At 36.5% G+C, this 27,342-nt stretch overlaps 2 protein-coding genes across 2 annotated transcripts in view; both read right to left on the minus strand.

Moving 5' to 3' along the window:
• Positions 1-9,211, minus strand: part of LOC105567852 (protein FAM151B) — a 29,796-nt gene extending 20,585 nt beyond the window's left edge. The window contains exon 1 of the mRNA XM_012023069.1: positions 9,117-9,211. The gene's annotated coding sequence lies outside the window, so the exon portion shown is untranslated. The remainder of the gene's footprint in view (positions 1-9,116) is intronic.
• A 443-nt stretch (positions 9,212-9,654) lies between these two features.
• Positions 9,655-23,270, minus strand: LOC105567853 (protein croquemort). Its single transcript, XM_012023070.1, has 10 exons — positions 23,052-23,270; positions 20,121-20,372; positions 17,746-17,906; positions 15,813-15,957; positions 15,358-15,564; positions 14,094-14,305; positions 12,842-13,289; positions 12,483-12,556; positions 12,148-12,361; positions 9,655-12,053 (listed from the first exon to the last, which is right to left on the minus strand). Exons 2-10 carry the CDS (start codon positions 20,235-20,237, stop codon positions 11,922-11,924), a joined length of 1,710 nt encoding a protein of 569 aa, XP_011878460.1. The 5' UTR covers positions 20,238-20,372; positions 23,052-23,270; the 3' UTR covers positions 9,655-11,921.
• Between the last annotated feature and the right edge of the window lie 4,072 nt (positions 23,271-27,342).

Here is a 27,342-nt window from a genome sequence, read left to right on the forward strand (position 1 = left end):
CTCTCTCTCTCTCTCTCTCTCTCTCTCTCTCTCTCTCTCTCTCTCTCTCTCTCTCTCTGTCTCTGTCTCTGTCTCTGTCTCTGTCTCTGTCTCTCTCTCTTTCTCAGCTCAACTAGGATACGTGTATCGTACACCCAGAAAGTTTTCTGAAATCGAACAAATTTTCTTTTAATTTTGACTTTACTCTAGCAAATGTTTTAGCAGAGATAAATAAAAATTTGGTAGATTCAAAGAAATATGATTTCAACGTATCTCATTTCTTTAACCTAACTAAATCTTTTTCTGAGTGCAGTTGAAGGAAACGTTCAACGTGTTCATCCACGCAGATCGCAGTGTGAACAATTCACCTTTCCGAAGACTCATTACGTACTTATCGCGAGAAAAATGTCTTCTTATTTGTGACTAAGAAAAGCATACTCGTTTTCCTCGTTCTACCCGTTTACGACAATTGTTTTAATTATCCAAGTCGAGGAGTGTTTGTTGCAGTACGGATAAAGGAGCGATTTATAACTGGAAAGATGTCATTCGCAAATTGCTTTTGGCATAAAAGGATGATAAGTTCCCTCGCAAATTAGCGGAATTCAGGGAAATCAGATAGGTCTGTTCATTTTTTCTAGGGATGATTATTAAACACCGCGCCTCTTGGCATCAAGTTATCATGAAATTTGCAATTTCTTATCTTGAATTATCTGGTGTCGCATTACGACTAGTCAGATATGTAACACCTTGTGGAAAATTAACTGGTGTCGTCGTCTTGCCGACAGGATCAATTTACAAGATGACGCTCCGAGTGTTTTACTGAATTCACGATTAACTGCTCCTTGACGACCGGTACGCGATTCATGATTGTTTAATTAAATATATTAAATACTCTAGTAAATTGAACGCGTGCGTATATCGTTATTCGTTTCTTGAAAGAAGTCGTAATTATTCGCGGCTGTGGTGATGAAAATAAAACCGGTAATTACCTCTGCGATGAGATAAGAGTCTAATCCTCCGACATACATACAATTTTAATGTCGATACAATTAATTAAATATTCAATTGTGCATTCTACATATTTATGCATTTTCCGATCTCCTACGTTCAGCGATATTTGTTTAAAATATGCTTGTAATTAATCCAAGCGTCGGATGTATCACCCTCTTGACAAGATACCCGTTCGCAAGGGGCACAAACGCAATTAATTATTGTATAAATTGACACGACGGGTCAGCCGGTGTTAATGAGCTAATTTCACGAAACGGACGACACGCTATTTTTGCGAAAGGGCGACTTATTTATTTAGCGCCTACAATTGCGGCCCTTTTGTGCCTCTTAGAAGTGACGTCTTCTCATTCCTCAGGAAACTCTTCCGTTTATAGATCCCGTTGCCATGTAGCAAGGTAATGTTTGCTCGAAGTTCGTGCAAGCGACATAACGAGCCAGTATGCGTCATTGATTACACTCTTGCTTCATTTGATAGCGCACTCGCAACGGCGCAGTTAATATTGAATGAAGACAGATTAAAGATATATAGTATGATATTCTGCATCGTTTATTCTTTCTTTCTCTCTCTCTCTCTCTCTCTCTCTCTCTCTCTTTATAATAGTCGAGGATGCGCTGCGCGGTTCTTTAATAATCACGACTGTCAGTTTTAATCAGCTTGATGAATCGTGTTATTTCAATTGCGGGAAACATTCGATTTTTACTTAGAACGTCTCTACCCCGCGGTATTTCGCCGCACCGCTTTAATCTCCCTGGCTGTCGCGTCAAATCAGATACGTTCGGAATTTTCCAGAATAATTCCCCGTTCGGAACGTGATCTCCCGCCGGTCGTGAAGATCTTCGGCTCGCGCGGGAAAATGTTCCGCGGCCACACATAAATTTCGTTCTCTGCAAGGATTGTTAATCCTGCTGATGCGGCGTGCACGTTCCGAGTCTTTCAGGCCGTCTGCCGGCTAGCGCGCCGTGATAAGGTACAATGGAGATACGGGCGTTTCCGCGAGACAATAGCGAGCGCTATTCTTTGTCACTCGGGGCCGAAACTTTTTCACTCGGTCGTCCCAAGGAGACGAGCTCGCTGTACATCCGCTTTAAAAAAAAGGATCGTTCCGTGTGCGGCTCGCGCGGCGGGCAGACGTGACAATTAGATGTTCCAATTTTCATCCGTATGCTAATCCCATCGCAGATTTCACTCGCCGGCGCGGAAAAGCAAAGAGCACGGACGGAGAATTCAGGGAAGTCCGCCACATTCTCGTGCAATTTCCCCGTTTCGTCATTTCATTGGCGACAGATAGAATCGACGTGAGTTGATCGACGTGGAATTTCTACGGTAAATACGTCCGAAGATTACGAAACGTTTCTCGACCGAATCTCCAGTTTGCTCTCCGCGCGCTGCGATACACTTTAATTCCTCGCTGATTAAGGAAACACGCGTTACGCTAAATATAGCGTTGCGTCTTCAATTATGCAAATGATACGTTCCATCGTGATACCGATAATACGGAGTTGATGGTCGTGAGATAATGTTTCAGCTCCACGGACGTCAAGTTATTTTCGTTGCTTTATCACGCGCGAATGGGATAAAACATTTACGAGGCTGAGATGCAGTCACTGACGGGCGCGCGTTAATTGGAAATAGAGAAGGAAGAGACTTTAACGGATCGACAAACGAACCCGTTTTACGAAATGATGATTCACAAACGCTCTCTGGCGATTCGCGTATCACTCGCCATGTCTTCCGCATTGCACGCGATCCTGTAAAATTTCTCCACCTCGCGCGCCTCGGCATCGCCATAACTCTCGGCCACGGCGCGCTCGTTTGGCGGCTCGTTTGCGTATTCAATATTCAGAGTCAACAATTGCGTGTGCGTCGCTTTAAATACGCGATTTCTTCTCGCCCGAGCTGCGCGCGTGCAAAAGATTCGCGCGGTGGTAAGCGGCTTGGCTGCATCGCGCGAGATGGGGGAAAAAGGGAGGAAAGAAGAGGATAATCCGCGTGCACAGATTGTACACACCGCGAGTATTGTGATCTCCGGCGTGCCGGAATACCGCGTTCGCCGTCGTTTGCCTCTCCTCCTTCGTTCCACCAGAGAGAAACCTGAGAGCGGTCACACCGGCGTTTTACTTGATACCGTTTTCGCTCGGCTGATTCCACCGCCTTACGTCCTATTTTCATTTTTGGAACTATTCCGCTACACCCGCATTTTCAAGCACTGCCGATAAAGTCTCCACAATTGATGCGTATCCGTTCTACGCCCATTTTTCAAGCGGGTAATGCAGTGCCCAATTTTGGTTGTGATCCGTGCTGCATGCATGAAATGTCGGTAACACGAGAATGTTATTGATTTTTCGTAACGGGAGTAATCATTGATATGAAACTAAAAGTGGATGTCATAACAAAAATGGATATCAAATCATATCGTTAATTTCTACGGTGATTTGTCGCGACGAATATGACGCATAATTTGAAGTAGAAGTCGCATCTTAAACAAATCGCAACCACACGCGGCGATTCGTCGTCGTCACGACAAATTACCGTAGAAATTAACGATATGATTACGAATCGCGACAATTACTTAAACGCGATTGATAAATGTTAATAACTTTCGGACGAGACGATCGCGTGCGTAGGAGATGATCGAGATTCTCGTAGGAAATGATCGCGTTTTTATTCCATTGTATGTAAGTTTCACGATAAAAGCATACATACTCAACGTAGACAGCTGCGGCATGCGAAACGAAGAAGATTGGTTTTTGGTTCGTGTCGCTACGTCAATTTTTCGCCGAGTTATAGCGTTTTAAAAATCGGGCGCGCGCGCACCATTCATCGAGAAGCCACGTGAGTTTTACGCGAGCGTACTACGTCCCCAAAAAACTGGCATAAAAACATACGAGGCACACCTGTTCGGTAGTAAACATCGCCGCGCGAGACGCCGCATATACGCGTCGTCTGCTGCTTCTGTCTCAAGAGATCGCGAGTCGATATAATCGTCAATATCTTCGCACAGAAAAATCGTAGCAAGATGATCTTGGTCTCGTTGGAAAGATAAGATTTCAGCGCTTCTAACAAGATAAGAATGGCTTATCTCGGATTATTAGTTTATGAGGCATTATTGATAAATTCCGAGAAAATTGATTTTGTCCCAAGATCGAGAGAGTGAATTAATCTTTCGATTGGATGAATCTCTCTCACGTCGTGCATTAAATAGCAACACTAATTTATGTTCATTCAATATTCATTTTTCTAAATATACACATATGTAATTGCACGGTTTTTTGTCGATAATCCCTTCCTCGGGTACTACCTTGTTGTGGTGGAGGGGCTTAAGTACCCTGAAGGATTACTCTCTAAAAATCACTCAGTGGTTTATTACTGGAAACAATGAATATTAACTGATTTACAGTAATGATGCACTGATTAATTTTTAGAAAGTACACACCCTAAAGACGGGACAACCAAAGGTACCCATCGCGTTCGGGAGTGCCGTATAAAGTATTCGCATTAATAAAGCATTACTTTTAAAATAATTAAAAATTAAGATAAAGATCTTTTGCGGAAAATCTTTCACGATATTTAAATCTAACTGAATAAAAAGTTAGATACGCGTTGAAATAATATTTTGTAAAATTGGTTTTGTTAAACACTGTTTTTTAATATAAATTTTATATTTGTGTTACAGATAGACAACAACTCCGCTGCTGCGCATCGGGTCGGTGAGTGAGAATTTTGTTTATTAAGGAAACGAATCTACACCTCTTAAATCGTAGATTGTAGATTGTAGATAGTAGATTGTAGATGGTAGATCGTAGTAAAATATATCTCGTAGATTCGTTTCCTGAAAATGGATAGGTGATAATAATAAAATAATTACGGCATTTAATGTTTTATTTAAAATATTCAACATATCAGAAATGAGTGGTAGAGATTTTTAGAAGCAAAAATTACGCGAAATATGACTTTGGATTAGTTTATGAAACTTTTCCATTGTCTATTTAAGATTGATAACCTTGTTGGAGAACTAGAGTTAATCCCTGGTTTTCTTTGTCACGGATATCCGAAAGCAACGGTTTTGGCACGAGGGCGCGACGTCGATTCGCGAAATTATAATAAAAAAAAAGAAGAGAAGAGTTTATGTATATATCCTTCTCCATAAATATTCTCCCATTAACACTAATAATGGAAGAATAATTTTTATTTTAATAAAACTGAAAATATACGAGATTGCATGATTTGAGAAACGATCGTCGTTAACTCCCTGCCAAAATGACCGCTATCGGAGGTAATCCGGAAGATCTGGGATTCATTCTTTCTTGCAGCGAGGACCTTGAATTTGGATTAGTTTTAATTTTCCTTTTCCCGTGAAGATTAAAGACCTTGTTGGATAACCAGAGTTAATCCCTGGTTTTCTTTGTCACGGATCCCCGAAAGCAACGGTTTCGGCACGAGGGCGCGACGTCGATTCGCGAAATTAACAAAAAAAAGAAGAGAAGATTTTATGTATGTTCTTCTCCACAAATATTCTCCCATTAACAGTAATAATGGAAGAATAATTTTTATTTCAATAAAACTGAAAATATACGAGATTGATGATTTGAGAAACGATCGTCGTTAACTCCCTGCCGAAATGACCGCTATCGGAAGTAATCCGAAAGATCTGGGATTCATTCTTTTCTGCAGCAGGGCCTTTAATTTTCTTTTACATTCTTTTAATCTGATGAAACTCTATTGCACATATTACGATATGTTGAATTTACTTTCCATCTTGAGAATTGTTGCAAAAATTATACAAAATATGGCTTGGCAAATATAGTCTTGCTGTATTTGTCGAGCTAATTTTTTGTAACCTATCCATTTATTTTTGATATTTTTTATATTTGATTTGATATATGTATTTTCAAGATGCGTATCGCATGAACGACATGCGCAATTACACGCATCTTCGCGGTCGGTTTACGCGGTCGGTTTTCGCGATCGAGTTTTCAAAAAAATTTTCAATAAATTATAAATTATTTAATTGTATCGATATTATAAATTTAATTTTATCAAAGATCAGTTAGATTAAAATCACTCTAACGCGAAGTAAATTTTTTTCTATATCTACGTGAATTTTGAATTAAAAAATCAAGTTACGAAGAGATGGTAAATATTTTTTAATAAATAACGGAAGTAAAGTTAAATTTGATTCGTATATACAGTAAAATTTTTTTAATTAATATTCTTCTTTAATTAACCTCCCGTGGTTGTGCATTTTTCGATACGATCGACACTCGTATATTCGAACCGTACGAAATATTTGTTGGTGATGATAACCGACTATGGAAGAAGTTTTCTTCCTTCCTGATCTCTGGTCAAAATGACCAGATTGTATGGCCGGGAGCAACGAAAGGTATGTCCAATCTGGCCCAACGAAGGACTAAATACGACGAGGTAAGTGGTCAATATTGACCACTTTGATGGAGTACCTAAGTAAGGTGCTGTACGAAGTATACTTTGATTTATTTTGATTTGTTACAATTCGGGTGGGTTATACTTCTATATACATACATTCTCGCATATGTGCGAGAGTGAAACCCCTATTAAATCCCGCGGGCGTGTTAAACTCCAAGTCAAACCTCTAGAAAATCGCGTCGCGGTTAATTAAAGATTTGTAGGTTCATTATGTTGAAACACGGGTAGGTAGGTCTATAAATCGGAATACGGATAGGTAAGGATTCGGATAGTCAGGGATAGGAGGACATAATTCGATAGTTTAAAAAATTAGGTAACGTAAATTAACGAAGTAACAATAACGTTAATATAATAAGTACGTAAAAAGACTTTTGTGTTATTGTACGTATACCGAATATTTCATATATACTCGTATAACATCAATAGAAATATTGTAGGTATTGTACAGATATTTTATTTTTAAATTTGTAATGTCATTATTTCTTTTATAATATTGTAAGTGTATTGTAAAGTAAGGTATAAGAAAAATTAAATAAATAATAAAAATGTAAGAAATCAAATTGTAAAGAAAAGAGGACCGTCGATTAAACGCGGCGGGGGTGGTGGAGGGCCTCACATTTTTGCAATGCACTTTCAATGTAAACACAGTACCGTGCAATTATTGATACGTAACATCGGCGTTACACTAGTATTTATTCTATACTCAATATTACAATTTTATTGGGCAATCTTGCTAATACAATCAATCCGATAATAAATAATCATCTAGGTACAATATCGGTAGTATATTTGCATTTATTTTATTACCAATATTGGTGTTATATTGGGGAAATATTGACCAGTTTACTGCCAGCATAACCAATGTTTAACCAATGTTAGCCAATGTACAGCCAATGAATTGTGCTTCTAGGTAGGCGCTTATACGCAAAGGCAAGGCCTATGCGATTAAGTGAAGGTTTAAAAAATATATAAAGTAACTATTAATGTAACTATTAAATTAGTTACTAGTTAGCGAAAAAATGTAACTGAGTTAAGTTACAGTTACAGATGGAGAAAAAGCAACGAAGTTAAGGTAGTGTTGCCAAAAAGAAGTAACTGTAATTGTAACTTCGTTACAAGTGACAAGTTACTTCTCAACCCTGATAATTAGCTTATTTTATGAACAACACCGGTATTTTTAATATAATTGTATCGATAATGACACTTTTATAAAATGACGTCGGCTGATTTAGCGACAGAGGCTTACGGGAAATACTGTAGTTGTATTATTGCTTGTTTTTTTTCCAAATCCAAGAGTACCACGTTAGAGAGTATGAATCAGAGAATCGAATGATGGTATTACAATTAAACGTCGAAACACAATGCTAACAATTATTATTAACACTTAATTTAATATTAAGCTCACAAGTAGGCCATATTAGGAACGCGTTTCAAAAAATGGCACTTTCCATTCTGTTACAAAATTTGCGAAAAAACTAAGTTACTAAACGCTTACAACATTTTCGAGCTGGTGACAAATAAAGTGATGTCTGGCCGTCATTTTAAGCTCTATCAGAACTTTTTTCGGCCGTTTTTGTGACCACAGGAATAAAAAAATAGTTAGGGTGGGCGATATCTGGTGCCACTACCTTACTGTTTTTTCTACTGGATTGCTTACGAAAGCTAATCAAGATTTAGCCTTAGGTCACCCGATCTATAACTCTGCATTCCGATTGTCTGTCGTAAGCAACCCAGTAGAAAAAAATAGTATCGTGTGCTGTTGGCTTAATTGCGTATCTGGAAAAGGCGGCAAATTAATTGCTGTTAAAACTCGGTCTTTACGAGTAATCGCTATATAACTTACAATGCGAACGAGTTATTTTAAAAGGGGGACAATGGCGTGAGGGAGCTAAATCGATAATTGGTCTTCTGCGAAGGATAAAACTCCCACGCCTCTCGTCGTTTCTCTCTCTTAAATAGAGCTAGAGGCTTAAGCGTCTGTATAATTTATCTGTCGAGAGATTATGTAATGTTGCGATATAAAATCTCAATAGAATCGTGCTAATAAGATTCGTCAATAGTTTCGTATAGTTAAAAAATATAATTATATTACAATGTAACATATTGACATTTAAAATGTGAAGGAAGATATGCACATTGTGTCGAATTAGTAACAAGTGGAAATAAGATGTTAAAGAAAGCGTTAGAAAACACCGTACAGTTGTCAATTAATTCGTGGACTATTGATAACTTTTCAAGAGATTTTTATGGAGATGTGAATATGTACTTGCTGACCATTTAAGCCTCAGCCTCCCCTCTTATTTCATCAGTGTTCAGGATTGAAGTATGATAGTATTATTTGGAAGTGCAATTAAAAACAAGTATTGTTAAAAGAAGAGAAATTAGAGGTTATGCCACCAGTAGAGATTTTTTTACTTTCGTAAACGAGCGTTCATGCCGTTGCACATTTCGTCAGTCGTACCCGATGTCACCGCGCGTAAATGCACTCGGCGACTCGATCATTTTTAGACGTGATTGTTTGTAGGAGACAAGAGACATTAGGTCACGATAATCGGTAGTAGGCACACAATACTTAATGTCCCACGAGTTCTTCATCAACTCGACGTTTTACTTTTGGAAACCTGCTGTCGACACGTTTTTTCTATAAACTACACTTGCGCGACGATAATTAACGTAGTCTTACTTGCGCACGATGCGGCAGATCCACCAGCTCGATTGGAATTATGCAACTCGTTGTTTAATGACGTTAGACAGACTTGCGCGTGTAATGGCGTACAAGTGCGGCATGACAAACAAATCTTATATCTTAAGTACATGCATTTGATGTTTCGACATTTTTTTATTTAATCAGGTGTAATTGTCGACGATAAATGTGCAGTTTCCGCAATTAAAAATGTCCAAATTTTTAACGGGAATACGTTACCGTACGTCTATAATGTAGTAAGTTACGTTAGCAATTGATGATCATAGTCGATGTCTTTACACGCGAATCCAACCGTTGTCTAAGAAGGACAAAATATTTACGAGACCGAGATGTAGTCACTGGCGGGCGCGCGTTAATTGAAAATATAGAAGAAAGAGACTTTAATAAGTTTTGAGGAAGCTTTTGATTTTACGCGATGAAAAATACTGACCGATTAAAAATCTCTTACCGTGTAAAATGCAATGAATCGAAGTCGCTTGGTGAAACGAAGTATCGCTCATTTAACAGATACTAAAAATAGTATAGAAACATTTTATTAAAATACAGTATAAAATGTCCAGTGAAACACGGCCAATGTATTTGGACATGAAACATACAATACACTTTCACATTCTGATTGCACTTATCTAAAGTCACATTAATGTCGATAACATCGCGACTCTCAGGCTGGATACATAACGCTTAGCCTAAATTATTGGCACTTATAAACGGTTGTTTTTTTTATACAAATACAAATAAGATAACTCCGAGTATATCACAAATTTTGTCACACAACTTATCTTGCAAAGCATTACAGGTAGAACGATAAACAATAACCTACGTAACTTTGGACTGTGGTGTATGTTGCGCAATGGTAACAAGTCATAAAAATTGTTAACAAATATATAACATAATTGGTGGATTCTACTAATTATATAAGCGAGATAATTTTACATTTTGATCCCATTGTATACATGTACTTCGCACGAGGAAGCATAACATTATCTCGACGTTGTGTTGCAACACTATCTAAATATCTATCTGAACAGAACAGCGAATCCGCACGGTAACGATATCTCAAGACACGCCGATATTCTGCGGTACAAGAATAGCGTATTATACACATTAGATCTGCGATAGTATATTATACATTACATATATAGTTTGTACATGTATACATATATATACAGGGTGAATCAGAGTGGTTGCACCAACCTTTTAGCATAGGAGATGATTTACCCTGTATATGTATATATATATATCTAAATATTGACGTAATTCGTTGTATAAATTGTATATATCGTGCGCCTTAAATATTAATATAACTAAATGTCTAAATTTAACAGAGATACAAATCGTATTTTATTTTTGCTCGAACAAAACATAAATTCGGATTTATCGCAGCACCGCATGCTTATTGTAAAGCATTTTGCATCCTTTCTTTTATCTTTTCGTTCGTTTGCGTTCAATCACAGCATTAATTGTATGTTTTGACGCAGATAGTATAAATCAGTTTATACAATAGCTTGTCTATAGAATAACGTGTAATTATTTACAGTCTGTGACCGAGATAATTTCGGGTTTACTTCTGCAATTCTGCAGAATAGCCGGATCAAAATAAATTCAGCAATTTGACTCGCTACTTGTTGATCGTATTTTAATTGCGTGTCTATAGAATAATCTATTGAATCGAGAGGAGAATATAACTAACAGCGAATTCGGTTGCTTGCACTAGTGCGCACCAAGTGCACACTAAGAGTTGTTTATAATTAATTCTTATATGTAAATTTTTTAAATATATATATTCATAAACTATTAAGCCAAATAATGATCCGTACAGATGCTGTACAAATCATTTTATTCTCTAAGAAATGTTTCAAGAGGTATTTCAGGCGATCCTTAGGAATGGACTGTAGTGCGCACTAATGCGAGCAACCGAATTCGATATAAAACTTCTGCTACACAATTAGCGCGCGCGATTTCGTCAGTCTTAACCAAATCCTTATACCAAATTAATGTTTTATAAAGATGATATCATTCAATCCATGTAGGGAATGTAACGATCACGGTGGGTCTGTTATTCGCGTTAACTTAATAAGATCTTCATTAAAAGAAAAAATAGAAAGTGTTCAGTTGTTCCTTCTTGCGAAAAAATACACAATTTATATGATACGTAATCTCTCCCTTTTCGCACGAAGAATTGTTCTAGATATCGGGTATGACGTTTTATCTATTGGACATTTATGTCTAAAAGATTTATATCTCAATCAAGATGGAGACGTAGTAACAAAATTATATATTATTTGTACGTGTATTAGGAATCTATTTTTCTTGAATTAGGAATATTGGTTCAAGTTCTTTTATGTAAACGTTATCAACACGTTTACACGAGAAAGACCCGTTTGCGAATGTTGGTCCGTATGTACAAGCAAGATAATATACAGTGATTATCGTAATTACCCTTGCTTCCATTATTGGTTCCTGCGTTTTCTGCAGATACTTATGATTTTTTGCGGATTATATATAATATATTAACATATATACGTGTGCACATACAAAAACTCGACGTGGATCTACCTACAACCATGCACACATAAAATAATTCTGTCGACGTGCATATTTCTTACATCCCACTAACAATCAAATCCCCATTTGTTGTAGCGGAGCTGAGACAGAAAAATTTACTTTACAAACGTCCTAGTAATCTTTTTTGTGACAAAATTACCCTTCAATTGCACATTTTTCCCATGCTGATGTTTCATTTGAGACGAAGCTCTCCCTGCAGAGAGTAGAGGTTCACTATATTCAGTAGAGTTTCGAGTACAAACGACGATCGCCTCTGATGTTGGGGTCCTCATTGGTGCCCGTTTTATCCATATACACCATTTCCGTTTTCTTATCAGGCGATTCGTCGACTGCTTTTTCTGGCGCGGTTTCCTGTAAAATTGTGCGTGACAGTTGCGATAAAAAGGTACTTTCCAAAATAATCTTCGCTCAGCCGCGAAAAGAGTTTTATGAATTATATACGCACCGTCTGGGGCACACGTCGTTTCTTCTTGAGATACAGAAACGCTACAACACCAATTAAACCTAATCCAATGATTATCATAATTATTCCGACACTTAGCATCACGATTGGCAATGCTAGCAATTTGCTTAAATTGGAAGCCATCTCCTCGCTAACTTGCACCTGCAGCTCGAACCAAAACATCGGCATGTATATCTTGGGCACATTGTGGTAAAGTCTAGACAGACATGTTTTTCCTCTCATTTGATTGCGGCCAATAGTAGACAAGATCGCGAACATATATGACTGTGAGTTTTGTTCTTGTTATTTAACGTTTCTTTAATCGCTTATGTACTTACGTCACTGTCTCCGATGGCTGCAATAGAAGATTGATTTGAAGTCTAGCCACTACATTTACAGGAAGTCCCGTCATCTAAAACATCGAGCGTACTTTGTAGAAAACATTTATATTTAAATGCCTGAGTGCTGTATCGTGTAACACAAAGCTATAGGAGCGATGCGACGCGATTGCTTTCTCAATAGCGCGTATTATAGCGGCAGCGCCACATCCTCCGTGCTCGATAGGCCGGATGAAAGGCGATAGTAAAATTAGTATCTTGACAGTACCGCGCGCGGGGTTGACTGACCGCCTCGTTATTTCTACCGCGGCTGATTTATCGTTTGCGCTGTAAAAACGACCCGCCGGTTCGCTACTCACGGGTTCGAGGGTGATGGAGAAGCTGTGATCCTTGTCATTGGGTGCCAGTCCGTCGACTTGGTCAAGGAGCACAGGATCACCCTTGTGAAAATGAGGTAGACTGATGAAGGCCGGCGCACCGTAACGGCACGCGCTCACGTTTATTAGACCCGACGGCGTGCACTCGCCGCTGCAGTAGCAATGGCCCATGTTAATGATATCGGGATCGTCGTCCGAATACTCATTCGAATTCCGTTCGGAGGCGCTTTCGGTAGTCGTAAATCCAGTCTCGGGTAGATGCGCGGCCGAGAAGAAGTCCTCGGTTGTCGTGGTTGGCTCAAAATATTTCGCTTGCTCATGTGGGTAACGTCGTCTCGTATCGTTGCCGAGAGTCTTCCTGTCGAGGACATATCGATAGCCCTCGAGGCCGAAATGAGATACCGTTCCCTCGTATTCGTAGATTAACGACCTGAAATAATATGGAAAAGAAAATCGAAAAGATAAGTTTACAAGTCCAAATTTTGTGATAAATATCGCACCAATACATAAAACTTTGGGATAATCGCCAACAGAAAGTTGATGATGTTGCGAGTGGCGCTAGATTATGCTTACGCTGGTAGGGAGGTTTGAAGATATAATAATTAAGCCCAATTGATAAATGTAGTTATCTCGTGAATGTATGTTTACTACACTGAGAAAAAAAGTTGACTCGTCTAAATATGTTTCGAGTTGGCAGTATTTCTTTAGTTCAAATAGATAAGTGATACGTATGTTTTTAAATTACGTCGAAACGTATAGTTTTTACAATTGACGCCCATTAACACCAAGTGACAGTTAAGTAATATCAATATTATAATTTTTTACATAATAATGTAAATGTAACACAATATTCATGGAAATAATATTTACATAATTGAGTAGGAAATTATAATATTGATGTTATACTAATAACTGTTACTTGGTGCTCACCGGATGATTAGTTTTGTAAGTTAGAAAATGTTGACAACTTGTAAGCGCCGCATATAATTAAATCAAGTTTTTCTTTAATTCAATACTTTTTTAATTTTAATAAAGATACTGCTTAAAATCTAATTATTATTTAGACGGCGTTGAAACTAGGGACTGGATTGCCTGACATTTGGGATTAAAATCTTGATATCTCTCGATGACTATTATTTGATTCTGTGGCCGAATATTGGCGGTGCATAAACACGGTGTTAAATGTGTCACAATTATTTTTATTTTTTAAACTTGATAACATTTTTGGACTAACCGACATAGTTCTGCGCTGAACAAGGTGATCTCATCTTTCGTTCTACCGGGTGGCCAAAATTCACCCGCGCTGCCTTCGATAACATTGCAAGGACTCTTGAAGAATTTCACTGTATCTCTATAGTTCCATTTTCTCATCATTCCCAACTGGCTAATGTCATGCTCGCCCGTTTCCATATTCAAGTACCCGTCCAACTCGGTGCTACCATTTCTCTGCACAATTAAAACATTGCGATAAATTGTGGCACGTCCCTTGTCTGGTAATTATCTTTGTAACCTGTGACTAATTATATCGGTACCTAAAAATACGCCTAGTATATATATTATATTGCGAGTCGATAACTTGTCAACAAAAATTTATGTTTGTCTGTTTTTCTTTAACATTTTTATCAGCGCCGATATAAAACAGCGATTTACTTTATTTGTCACATGTGCGATGCGTGCTATCATAATCTCTACGAGAACCAGTTGTCTCAATAATGTAATCGTACTTTGTTAGTCGTCTTCTTAATATGTTTAGAGATATGCCCTTTTGTGTTAATCAACCACAATATATTTTTTGCATACTAGTAACATCGGCATGACACATAATATATCTTCAGACGTTTCATTCGCTACGCGACGCGACCCATATGCGATCTCTTCCATTCATTACCAATTTAAACCTGGTTACAAGTACTCTACCATCAACTGTAACGCCATTGCCTAGTACCATGGAACTCAAATGCTCCACGCACTATTTGCTTGATATTAATAGCTTTTGCATTGCTCATAGCAATTCCCAATGCCAAGTGTTATCTTTAATATAAGCACTTCAAACTGTTTGCGAAAGAGATGAATTATAAAATTATTAAGTGATAAGCGGGAGACATCTGGTTTTCCAGTATTTCGAGACAGAGTGATAACAATATGTACGTGATAATAGAGTGATAATATATATAATAATATGATAAATAATAATACTTAAGTAATAATAAGAGTAATAATACTTAAAGCGAATAAAATAATGTGATTTTTCGACATTTTGGAACATTCTAAACACATTGGCAATGCAATTTTTTTCACGAAAACTAAGCTTACTTTATGAGGAAGCACAATTAACAGCACTGTGCAGGAAACTAAACGATAAGTCAAACAAGCCCTTCAAATGCATTTAATTGAATACATCCCGTGAATTACGATGCTTTTTTTAATCTGCGCGGACGGCTAAAGGTGAAGTCGCTAATAAGAAGGGTGAAAATACTCTGTTTTATTGGCAGACCTACCATGTAGAACCAGCCAAATCGGTCGAAAGACGGAACGTCCTCCATAGGCATAACTTTGCCCATAGTCAGCAAACTGTCGGTGTAACCTGTAAACAGCAGTTCGTCTACTGTTTTGCTAGTGTAATATCGTCGGTTGGTACTACTCAAGAGAAAAGATAGTGATTTTTGCCAGTCGGGATCCCAATATCGAATTTTGTGCACTCCTGACTGCAAAAAAAAAATAATATAGCATCGTCATTTTTTCCCCGAATTTATCGTGGTTCCATTTTTGTCAGGACAGAATTTTAAAAAAGCAAGGAACATCTGAACACATCTGAACACATCTTCAGGTTTCACCTGGTTACGATATACGTGATGCCCCCCGATATACCTACGTGATTACACGTGATTGATATTGAGAATTCAATTTATTGTACTGAGCACGCGACACAAAAGATTGCAATAAGGCAGCTCACCAGAGCGACGCTGTCCAAATTGGTAATGATGTCGCTGAGACTTCCATTGCTCTCACTAGCATCGAAGTACCATAACCGTCGTTGCGTATAGCTGACAGTGCTGTTCTCATGATGGAACTTGATGTTATCCTTTTGCCTTATTTCCCTGCAATTCAAAGTTACATTAATGCGATTTCTTTCACCTTTATTTTGTCTCGAGTGCGGTCAAACATCTCTCTTGTCTAGCATTATTTGCAAATTCATAAATTAGAAGAGTAATAAAATACAAATTGAGTGTAAACGTTCCGCAATTCTATTTTATGGAAATTAAAATTAAACAATTGTTTGCACTTTCTGCATTATTTTTGTATATACATATTTGTACATTTTGTTGGTTGGTACGTGTCGTTAATTCTGATGTCGTTTATTCAACCGCGGTTTAGACATCTGACCTACATGTTTTGCTTATTAGTATTAACGGGGCAATTGCCTGCTGCAGCAGGACGTACCGCATGTAACAATAATGACCATACCTAATGTCTCTTATTGTCAAGGTGCAATCTTTATATTACCGACACAAGATTAGGGGCGGATTACAGGAAAGGAATTTGGGTGGGGAAAGTCTATTTGTGAATTGTTGTATACTCTTGAAAAATGCATTCGTTTAATTCACACGAATTGACGACCGTCGCACAAAAGTTATATAATACACGTTCATCGGTTTATATTTCGCTGAACCACGCACAATCCTGATCACTGATCGAAAAATTGAAGAAACGTCAAGTTTCAGTTATACGTTTGAAATTCGCGATCCAATTTATGACTACCATTTTTTTATTACGGTAACCCGTTTTAATTTGTCGGTTGTATTGAGAAAGCAGTTCACAAGAACTATCATAATCTTTTAACGATTACTGTCATGCTTTTTATTTTTTCACGTAACATGTGGTTAGGTGTATTCTTGCGAACTGCAAATTGCGAAATATGCCGATAATATTGATACTTCGGATCGGATTTTGTAAGTTGTTTGTATTAGTGTACTGGTTTTAGTGTAAATATCAAGGTAAACTAGTCGAATGTAGGCCGCGATTCAGGCGGAGAAGCTCATTGGTGGCAAGTCACGTTGTTACAGTTCGTCAAGAAGAAAGTAATTAATTAGTCAATTACTTCATACAAGCTCGCCTACGCGTCGCGCGCGATTGAACCAATATTTTTTTTTTCATTAAGATGTCAATATAACGAGGTTAACTGTCTCTTCGTCCTCGTCATTAGATTCGCATTGTAATTTTATAGTCTGATTGTAATAACTTAATCTTTATCACATATGAAGTACGTTGAATTTTCATGCATCTTTTCCTGCGGATATTTTATTGCTATCAACAACGCTGATAATTGTATCAATTATGATAATCAAGATATTGTTTGCAACTTGTAATTTTCCAATGTCAAGATTAATAATTACATACTTATTTTGTAATTTTTTTTAAACAGATTATGATTTATGTAATAGATAGTTTTAAAAGTGTTCATTTCCTCTTAAGATCAATCAGTTTTATTAAAAATTCAGCCGTCTATTTAGTAACCATTTCTTTGGAAGATTTGGCAATTTATGAGACATTAATTCTGCTGTGTTTATAAGAAATATGTGATTAAGAGCTGTGTCCAGAAACGATAATAAATTACTATGTGATCATAATTTTATCTTATCTGAAGTGCCTCGCGTGTCGATCGTACACGATCTCGTAATTTTATATTTCCGTGATTATCGACCGGAATATTTAGAATGATATTTAAATATTTTGATACTTTTTTTTAACGAACTAATAGAATTAAGTTAATATGAAGTTTTGGTCAAACATATATGAGAAAGTGAGCTCTCTTATTGTGTTTTTTTTCTGACCGCGGTTTCATGAATCGAAAACAATAATCGAAATTGTTTATTCCGGTTACTTACCTAAAAGAATAAGGTCCAAGTTGATTGAAGTGAGGTTTCTTTTCGTTCAGTTCCTCCGGATTGGTCCAGTTGAACATGTATATTTTTAGAAACATCGGTGGTAAGTGGGTGGTGTCTTTCCATACTTCGAAACTCCTGGAAGTCGGTGAGAGGGCCAATTCCTAGAGACGAGAAGAAACATTTAACAGAAACAAGAGAAACAGTAGCCAACGATCGAGCAATCGTCGCTTTATAATCCGATGAGGTTTCGCTGATTGCACCCAAGTGTAATGATGACAATGCAAATGATTTCCTTATAAAGTGGCACTTAAGTAGCTATTCAGATCGCGTTTTACGGTTGATGAATACACGCAACAGTTGATAGTTAATATGATTAGCTATCCACGCGATCACAAGAATGCGAGAAAAATGACAATTCGCACGACACGTTGTTCTGAATGAGCAGTCGCAAAAAATCTAAAAAGACAATGAATTATTTTTACACTGCGATTAAACATGTGATTTACAATTTAACTTATTCGCTTCTTGCTTATGACGCGATGCAACAGGAAACGCTCGTCGTATTGTAACATTAATGTATCAGCACAACCAGGTAAAGATTGGAAAATAATATTGCACTCGAAGTTGATCACTTGCCAACAAATTGTAAGTTATACTCTTGCAAATTGTATTAAGAAACGCGACAAGAATCGAATATGCTGGCGATTGAACTGGAATAAAAATCTAGTCGCGCAGCTGTTAATTAATAATCTTCGTGTCGCGCGTCGGTTGCGTGAGTGATTAGCAAGAAGAACAAAGACGGGGGCGACGTGACACGAGAGCATGTGTAGTATCTCTCTACCTTTATCGACATCGGGATTATTCGTGCGCGATGATGTTGCCGGTGGCGCGTGAAATGGAACCGCTCGCGATGTGCCGCGCGGTACAGAGGAACGCCAATTAATGGGACAATCGGCCACTTTTCCAATCGGGCCGGGACTAGCGCCGAGACAAGTGTCCAGTCGCTAAATGCATAGTATGTGGACCAGTTCAACCAGTTCAACGAGTGATCTTATTTATCGCAAATGATGCCTCGCATGCAGCGTGACGCGCGGCGCGTTAATGCATAAACGTGTAACGTATTTTCCGCGATTATGGATAAGAAACGCGCGACATGCGTGTTTATTTCTTTCTGAGAAAAATTCGATAAGTATGATGAATCGTCGCTTCGAAAAGCATCAACACGTTTTAACGTCAGCGCCGTTTCCTTGAGGACTAAAACTTTTATAATTGGATATCGTGAGGGATAATACTTTGAAACTGACAGAAGATCGATGTCGATCTTCCGCGCGGCTCACATCTACGGGCGATCAATATTATTGTGTTTTTATTACTATTTATGTATCTTGCGCGAGAAAGCAATTCTCCTAATGTAAGGACTAACTATTGGTCCACGTAGATTTTCGAACGGGACCGTTTTGCCTTGTCGGCACCTAAGTACATGAGACAAAGACAATTCCGGACGACAATTGTTTCTCACATGTATAATACCTATATCTGAATTATATTTGGTTAACCTATAAAAAATGTTAAATCATAAATTCTCTCTCTCTCTCTCTCTCTCTCTCTCTCTCTCTCTCTCTCTCTCTCTCTCTCTCTCTCTCTTTCTTCGTGTCAACCTAGAATATTTACAGGCGGAATAACGAAATAGATAGGTTAAAGAAAGCAAAGGTTATCTTGGCGCTACACGTGATATACATTTGACACTTGATATACAGATATCAAGTAAAAATAGAGCTGATTTTTGTGGCTAACTTCCTGTTCATATAGCTAATATTCTTGCTTCTTAGATACGATTTAGAATTTGTTCATTATTTTATAATTAAATAAATCAATGATATGTATTTATAAGCTTTTTTTTGGAATGGCGAATTATCTTTCCAAAACCGACAGCGCTGTTATAAATTTATCATATATTTGTGTATAATTTATATTAATTGGGTCGTAAATCTTTCTGTGTTTGCGTCAAGTCTTTTCTGAATTTTGTCCGAATAATCGCGCGATTTCGTGAGCTACTGTTTCTTTTTAATTTGTTTCTCTTATTAAATTTATGACTTGGCGATGATATGGACAAGAAGTCACCGTATCGTGTCATTGAGATAAGCAAGATTAGATTGTTAATGTCAATATTTCTTACACAAATTCGCCTCAAGTTTAACTTACCGAAGGAAAGCAGTTAAAGTAGATACTCGCGGGTAAACTCACTGATCTAACACTACGTGAAAGAGAAAGAGAAAGTTCGTTGTTTAATATTACAAGTCTTACCGTTTTGCAAAGCCAGAAAATGTATGAGAACAGATTGTTGATCACGAATAAATGTAACAGTACGCACTCACTTTTTGAAGAATCTGATGGAAAACCGTCGGCCATAGGAAGCACAGGGAATTGCCAAGGGCAACCAGAAAGAGCCCCAAGACTCCAAAGCTAAGCGACTTGTTCATCCACGGCCTCATAGTGTCGCTTGTATCTCCGCATATACTGATCCTCCTCTCTTCAGCATGTGCACCCTGAACTCGAGCGTTCGGCCTTTGCGTTAATCACTTCTCTCACTCCTTCGTGTCTCCAGTCAGTCTTTCGCGCTTCAGTGTCTGCAAGATAAAACGTATCTAATCTACCAGTCAGCGACGAGTTTACGTTGTAGCCGAGCATATATGCGTGTAAATGTGCACGCGAGCACGCATGTTGCGTGTGCGTTGTACGTTTCTTTAAGCCAATGGTTTCCGAGCCGGCTAAGAATGCGTAGGCGACGACACGAATAGATACGCTCAGGTTCACATGTGTCGATTGGCCGTACCAGATACGTGTGAGTGTTCGAACATGAACGCGTTCACTTTTAGAGAATAGAACAAGAAAAACTTGGGGTAAAGCGACGCTGACTAAAACTGTTTAGCAGTCTTCGATTAAGTTGAAGTTCACTAGACTCGAGATTTATAATTGATTATTTCGGAAAACACGGTAGCTGTGCCTTTTTATTATATAAATTATACTAACAATAAGATAAAATTAACGGAGAGAAAGAGAGAAGACAGACAGTTGCGTTTGCAAAAAAAGAGAAAAATATTTTATTGGAGATCCTCAGCGTAAAAACATTTATAAAAACATGCTGAATATCTATTTACATGAGACTCACTATGATTCTACAGTGTACTCAATACCTGGTATACATAACGCGTTCGTCATTCTACAGAATATTGAATACGGCGTGCTCCTCATTTATGCCAATCCTTTTATATAACGGCAACGCTTTTACATAATGATTGATCGTTTATAATGAATGGTAATTACAATATGAATCAAAATGTATTATGAATTACATAAAGGGATTATAACTGACCGATACAAAAATCTAAATCGCAACATAGAAAACACACGTAACATTTCATTTTAAATGCAGATTGGATAAGAAAGCTTGTTAGCGTATAAAATTGTTCAATCTATTGCTGCTAAACTATTGCACAGGTACAAAATATTTTATTATATACTCCAAGAACAAATATTACGTGCTCGTAAATTATTTTTGATATCTGTTAACAATATTTAAACAAACTATATATTACACCCAACATTAAGCTTTTTATAATATGTTAAGAAATCTATGGAAAAATACTTAATCGACAATTATTGACTTTATCTCAAATAAAAAAAAATTTAATTATTATACCAAAGTGTTGTGAGAGCTCCCAAAAAGAAAATATGTAGAAAAGAGAAAATGCCAATGCGAGCCACAAAATGATTGGAACTCGGTTCTCACAATTTAAAATCAAAATTTCTCTTTAATAAGAAAACAAACGTTTCGATTCTTCTTCAGGTCGTCCTCAGTAAAAATTAAAATGAGATCTTCGAAAGTTCGAGATAAGAATACCTCGGTTGGACCGAATAAAGAAATATCTTAGAGAATCAGTGAACCCTGTGACTTTAGAGTCATCCTTCTATCTGTGTTAGTATCAGTGAGTCTCCATGTGGGCCCAAACATAAAGAGGATTAAGTAACTAAAACCGGGAAAAAAGGAAGGAAAACTTGTTGAGGAGGTGTCAAACCCAACGTAAAAGTTTTAGTTTTCACTGAGAAAGACCCAAAGAAGGATCGAAACGTTCGCTTTCTTCTAAAGACAAATTTTGATTTTAAATTGTGAGAACCGAGTTCCGTTTATTTTGTGGCTCGCATTGGAACTTTCTTTTTTTTACATATTTAATTATTATGTAATGTCCTAGTCACTGCGTCACAACTATAGATATGATTTATCTATACTTCAGGAAATAACTTATAGTTCTGTACGTTCATTAAACGAATTATTTGTCGCAATATTAATGTATACGATAACGTATTAAATTTTGGGTAGAAAACTATAAATTAAAATCATTTCTGTTTGATTTTTATTTTGCAATAATTTGAATATTTTTAAGTCAAAATATAATAATTTAAATTATATGTATATAATGAATATCGATAAAATTGCAAAATAATTTTGAAATATATGTGCAACTAAAAAATATATTGTATTTGAAATAATATTACTTTTTTTTACAATATTGCACGTACTGATCTCACTTTGCAAGTCATCTTTTGTATGTTAATATAGGTATTACACTACTTTTGCAATATTGTTACTATTTCTGTTCAGCACTTCTGAATCGCAATTTACATACGTAAATAAATTATATTTTTAATTCTGCTAAGTCATGTTCATAATTGTGCAGTTCCCAATAAAGTAGCTGTGTGATAATATCTAAATGCTGATAAAAATATGTATATTGATATGTTAACAATACTACTGTAATTTACTAATTAATGTCACTGTAATTAATTTTTTCGACGAAGATTTTCTTTATGCTTATATAATAATATGTTTCTTAGAAAGCAAAAATAATTGCGATTATTCAAATGTGTTAACGATCAACAATTGAACTTTGTTAGGCTGAAATAAATGTCCGCTTTAAGCATATGTTTAAAACACTTCAGTTGCAGTCTGTAATTGCAATAAGTAATTTTTATGGAGCTAATACTTTTAATATAAATCGCAAATTATATATATTTTCGAATCATATTTTTGATTGCGTACTTACTCTTGATGATAAAATAACATTATTTTCTAATAACATCTACATATGTGTTGCACTATGTAAATGAAAATATGCAAATAAGTAATATTATTTACAATCTACGTAATTTTTACTGAAACGCAATTTTTATCGAAATATCTATTTTATAATCACACTACGTTGCTGTACACTGATTTCAAAATCGAAACGTTTTCCTTTAAAACCTACTTTTTAATGCAGGAACGTGTTGTTGAACAAGTTATCAAAGTTACAGCTTCTTTCCACGTTGACATTAAAGCGAGAAACTAACACTAATCTACAGATAAGCAAGAAAAATGACTACAATATCCGTTGAACTTAGGAACTAACACTCTACGCGCGTGTCTGCGATCCGGTTCTCCATATGACGCGTTCATTACTGACGAGCACTGTGAATCAACAGGCAGTATCGTCTGTTATCCCCTCTACTTAGGGAAGCTATTCCTCCGATCGTCTCTGTCCCTTGCGCCCTGGCGACCGCGCCTTGTTCCCTTTCAGATGGTCCCCCTCGTCGTTACCAGCCCAACAAATTGGTCGCTGCGTGGATCAAATGTGACCACGTGGGAAGACTTTGGCCTTCTGTTGACTTGACACGTTCTTCATCGCGTCATATGTACATAACTTGGCATCCAGGCCACGTGGACTACTGGTATAATCTATATTGTGTATATATCGATTTTTTACATATTTTAATGACGCATGTGCCTCGGACATATTTATATAAAAGTTATTAGACACTGTTGCGGCTTAACGAAATGCACAAACTTATGAGCCAAAAATTTATAAGTTGATTTAAGCTTTTTCTTTAAACAATTTTCTATCAAAGAGAACGCAAATGTTACGCTTTTCTTGATATATAACTTTCATAAAGTGATATAAAACGGCTTAAGCAAAAACTTTCAGCGTGGGATATCAGTAATACACGGAATGAGTTAAATTCTTTCATCACTGTGGGTTCGTCTGGTTTGCAAAGCTTTATTTTTGTGATCTATCGTGAAGTTACTGTTCTTATTTACTGTTTGTAGAAATAATAATTGCAAAAAGAACAAACATTTAAACCGTTTCGTAAATATTATAGAAAATCAGTCACGTAAATGCATCCTTTGTCAAAATTAAATTTATTGATGACATAAATGAGCATGTACATGCAGGGTGAGTAAAAAATACCGGGACGGTGAAATAACTCGAAAACAAAGCATTTTCGAGAAAAACGTTTCGTATAAAAGTTGCAAGGCTAAAAAAGATCTATTTACTGAAGTTATCAGTTTGACCTTGGGTGGCGTCGGCAAGGTCAGGTGAAAGTTACATAAACTTTTTTTAATGGAACCCCCTATTGTTTATTATGCTATCTTATTCTACTGATTGATATGAACAAGTTTTGTCTGAAACATTTTTGATTTGCCTAATACTTTTTGAGATATTCAAGAGAAAGTTGATAACTTTTTGAATATTTAGCTTATGATATCTCGACAACTGTTTGTCGGAGGGAAAAGTAGTACAGAACTTTTTTTTACCTGATTTGGTCGCAGGAATATGCTGTCGCAATAGTGCTCCAATTATTGAAAACTTTTGTGTATGTAAATTTTGTGTATGTTGCGTGCATGCGTGCATCCGTGAAAAGCTACTCATAAATATTTAATATATTCGTTTAATATTAAATACTTGTTTTAATATTTACTTGTGCAATTAAATTCATGAATAAATGATTATATAATTATTTACTTAATTAACATAAGTAAATTTTTTTAGAAAAAAATTGTTTGAAATTATTACAAGTAATATTAGAAAAACGTAATCTTTATATATTTCCTATTTATAATAAATGCAATTTTGCATATTTATAAGTCTTTATATAAAAAATTTTAAAATTATATAAATATTTTCATGTAAAGATTATTTTTAGAAACATAGAAAAGCTCTACAAATAATATACAGAAAATAATATATAAATTAAATACTCTTTTATTTTTACTTTGTTTTTCTATTTTTAGTTAATATATTCGTAGATAAAGTAATACGTTTAAAAACATGCCTTAAAAAGAGACATGTAATAATGTTCTAATAAATTTTTATGATATGCTACATTATACATTAAAATTTTATAAATTATAATAAAGGTTTAAATTGTATCAATTTTGATATAAATCAACAGGAAATAAGGTAGCCAATATGGTTGGTGTATGCTGTAGATGGTCCAATAGATATATTTAACGTGTATACTTTGTAAAGTCGTTATTATGTTTGCTATATGTATATTAAAATGTAGAAATGTTGTTTAATATTAAAGTGCAATATATACGAAGAATAAATAAAATCATGAAATTTTTTGAATTTTTTTCGACTCTTAAATATTAGAAGGAACGTATGTGAAATTTCTTTGGACACTTTGGCAGCATACTTCAACTTTATTCCTACCAATTAAGCCAATGGCGTTAAATTGAACTTTTCGCTTGTCTGCTGAGTATGTGTTATTAGTCACATATTTCGTGTTAGTTGCATTCATGTTTCAAGGAGAATGCACATACATAAAAATGGAGGACATCTGCCATCTCGAATAAAAATGCATGTAACCAAAGGCACGATTTGTATGCGCAAGCAGAGACTACCATTTGTACATTACGAACATGAAGTACTTGATCTGATAAAGCTCTACGATGAAGCTATCTAATAAATTTGAGAATAGCGAGTAGCGCAATAAAAAGGAAGATCATATTATTAAAGGAAACTGTTGTTAGCCTTCTTACGTTGCGATACATAAACATGATTACATCAACGTCAATGAGTTATCGCCGCATGGTCGAACCGCGACAGTGGTTTATCGAATGGAAGTAATCTGATTTTGCAGTTCGTACGCATCGATTATAGACACTTCCTTGTCTATGGTTAGAACTCACGAGATGAAGATAGCCAGCCAACAATAAGCCAACAATAAAGTAGTGCTAAAACCTGTTTAATAATGAACGATAGGACATGCAAATTAGATATTTTTGTATTACCACAATATCATAGTAAAACATACGTTTCTTAAAGAATAATTGCCATTTGGTTAGTAGTCAAGAAGTAATTGTTGATTCTTACGGCTGGCTTCTAATTGAATGTGAACAGAAATTATCTCTTTGCCTTTGTCAGGCAATTAAAACAGAGTAGGTACAGGTCATACGTCTGGAGGACGTCTCCTAATAGAATTGAAAGAACATATTGCTGACGTAATACATCAAAGAGATTTTTTTATCTTCGAAATTTATTTATTGTCTGCTGACACGCCCACGGCTGTCATGGTCATGCTCCTCAATATCTCTAAGTAATTATTCTCAGACTCACTTTCAGTCAAGACATAATCCCCGCCCGATCTTCGATCCTTAGTCTCTCGACCTCCTTTCTTCAGATACTGTACACAAAGATGATGTCGAACTCTTAACACGTTAACGCGCGACGTTCACGAAACGTTACCAGATAACGCGAGATAAATTCTTTTTCTCTATTACTGATCTCTCGCTATCGGCCTTCATAGTGTTACTGTTTTATTATCCTTTCCTCCTCTTTATTAAAAATATCTAATGATATTTTTCCTCTCGTATACCATTTATATTATTAAGAGTAATTTAGATGGGGATACACGTTTTACCGATTATTTCGAGGCCGTTTGCCTCCGTAAGGATACGGCGTCTGCAAATCACGGATGGTCCGTCGACACAGCGGATCCGAAACTGCCGATATACAGCCTGGGCAAAAATGATCGCACTCTCGGTAGGTAGCAAGCCTCTGAAGTGCAACCACCTCTCCTTCAACCTTTGTTACATGTCAGTCGTCGCGTCGTTTATCGGCGCACACGAGAAACCCCCACGTCTTATCTCTTTCCGTCGATTGACCTATGAATTTTGACCAGCGACCTACAGATAACGTTTTACTGCCATCGTAAAAATAATCGAGTTAGTACGATCGGGGAATCGAGCCAGACAAGAACAAATTCACTAATTTCACTTGTACGAAACTAGCGATGGTGTCATGACTCATAACGAGAATTGTCCCGAAGAGAAATTAAACTTGGGAACCAGTTAACGCAAACGTTGAAACGATAAGAAGCAAAATTCAAAGCTGTTCAGAAGGAGAAAATAAAAGCTGGGTGGGAGAAAATTTAATGCTTAGACGCGCCCGTATTTGAGAATGAAATTCTAACCACTTTGCAGAATTATCAGAACCTGTGAAAGCTGAACTTGACAAATTGCTTACGAGTGTGGTAAATTTTTGATTTTCAAGAGTATTTTAAGTACCTCTTTTCAACATCAAAATGCTTCGTAAAAATTGCACTTTTTTCGACATAAAAATTTAGGAGAGATATTTACGTTTCTTAGAATGAGGATATATTAATTCAAAAGCAGATATGTCAACGCCAGTTGAGAAATTAAGAAATATATAGTTAAGTGTGGAATCGACTTTACTGGCAAACTCTTTATTCTGAGGTAGTTTTACAACGTTTCGG

Source organism: Vollenhovia emeryi, unplaced genomic scaffold, assembly GCF_000949405.1.
Source record: "Vollenhovia emeryi isolate VEMERY1.0 unplaced genomic scaffold, V.emery_V1.0 DF939133.1, whole genome shotgun sequence".
Taxonomy (NCBI): domain Eukaryota; kingdom Metazoa; phylum Arthropoda; class Insecta; order Hymenoptera; family Formicidae; genus Vollenhovia; species Vollenhovia emeryi.

Coding starts and splice junctions, on each gene's coding strand:
- LOC105567853 (XM_012023070.1), bottom strand. CDS start 20,237: ATGAGGCCGTGGATGAACAAGTCGCTTAGCTTTGGAGTCTTGGGGCTC. Junction 13,290..14,093: donor TTCAGCGCAGAACTATGTCG/GTTAGTCCAAAA, acceptor ATATTATTTCAG/GTCGTTAATCTACGAATACG. Junction 12,362..12,482: donor CAGCCATCGGAGACAGTGAC/GTAAGTACATAA, acceptor ATGTCTGTCTAG/ACTTTACCACAATGTGCCCA.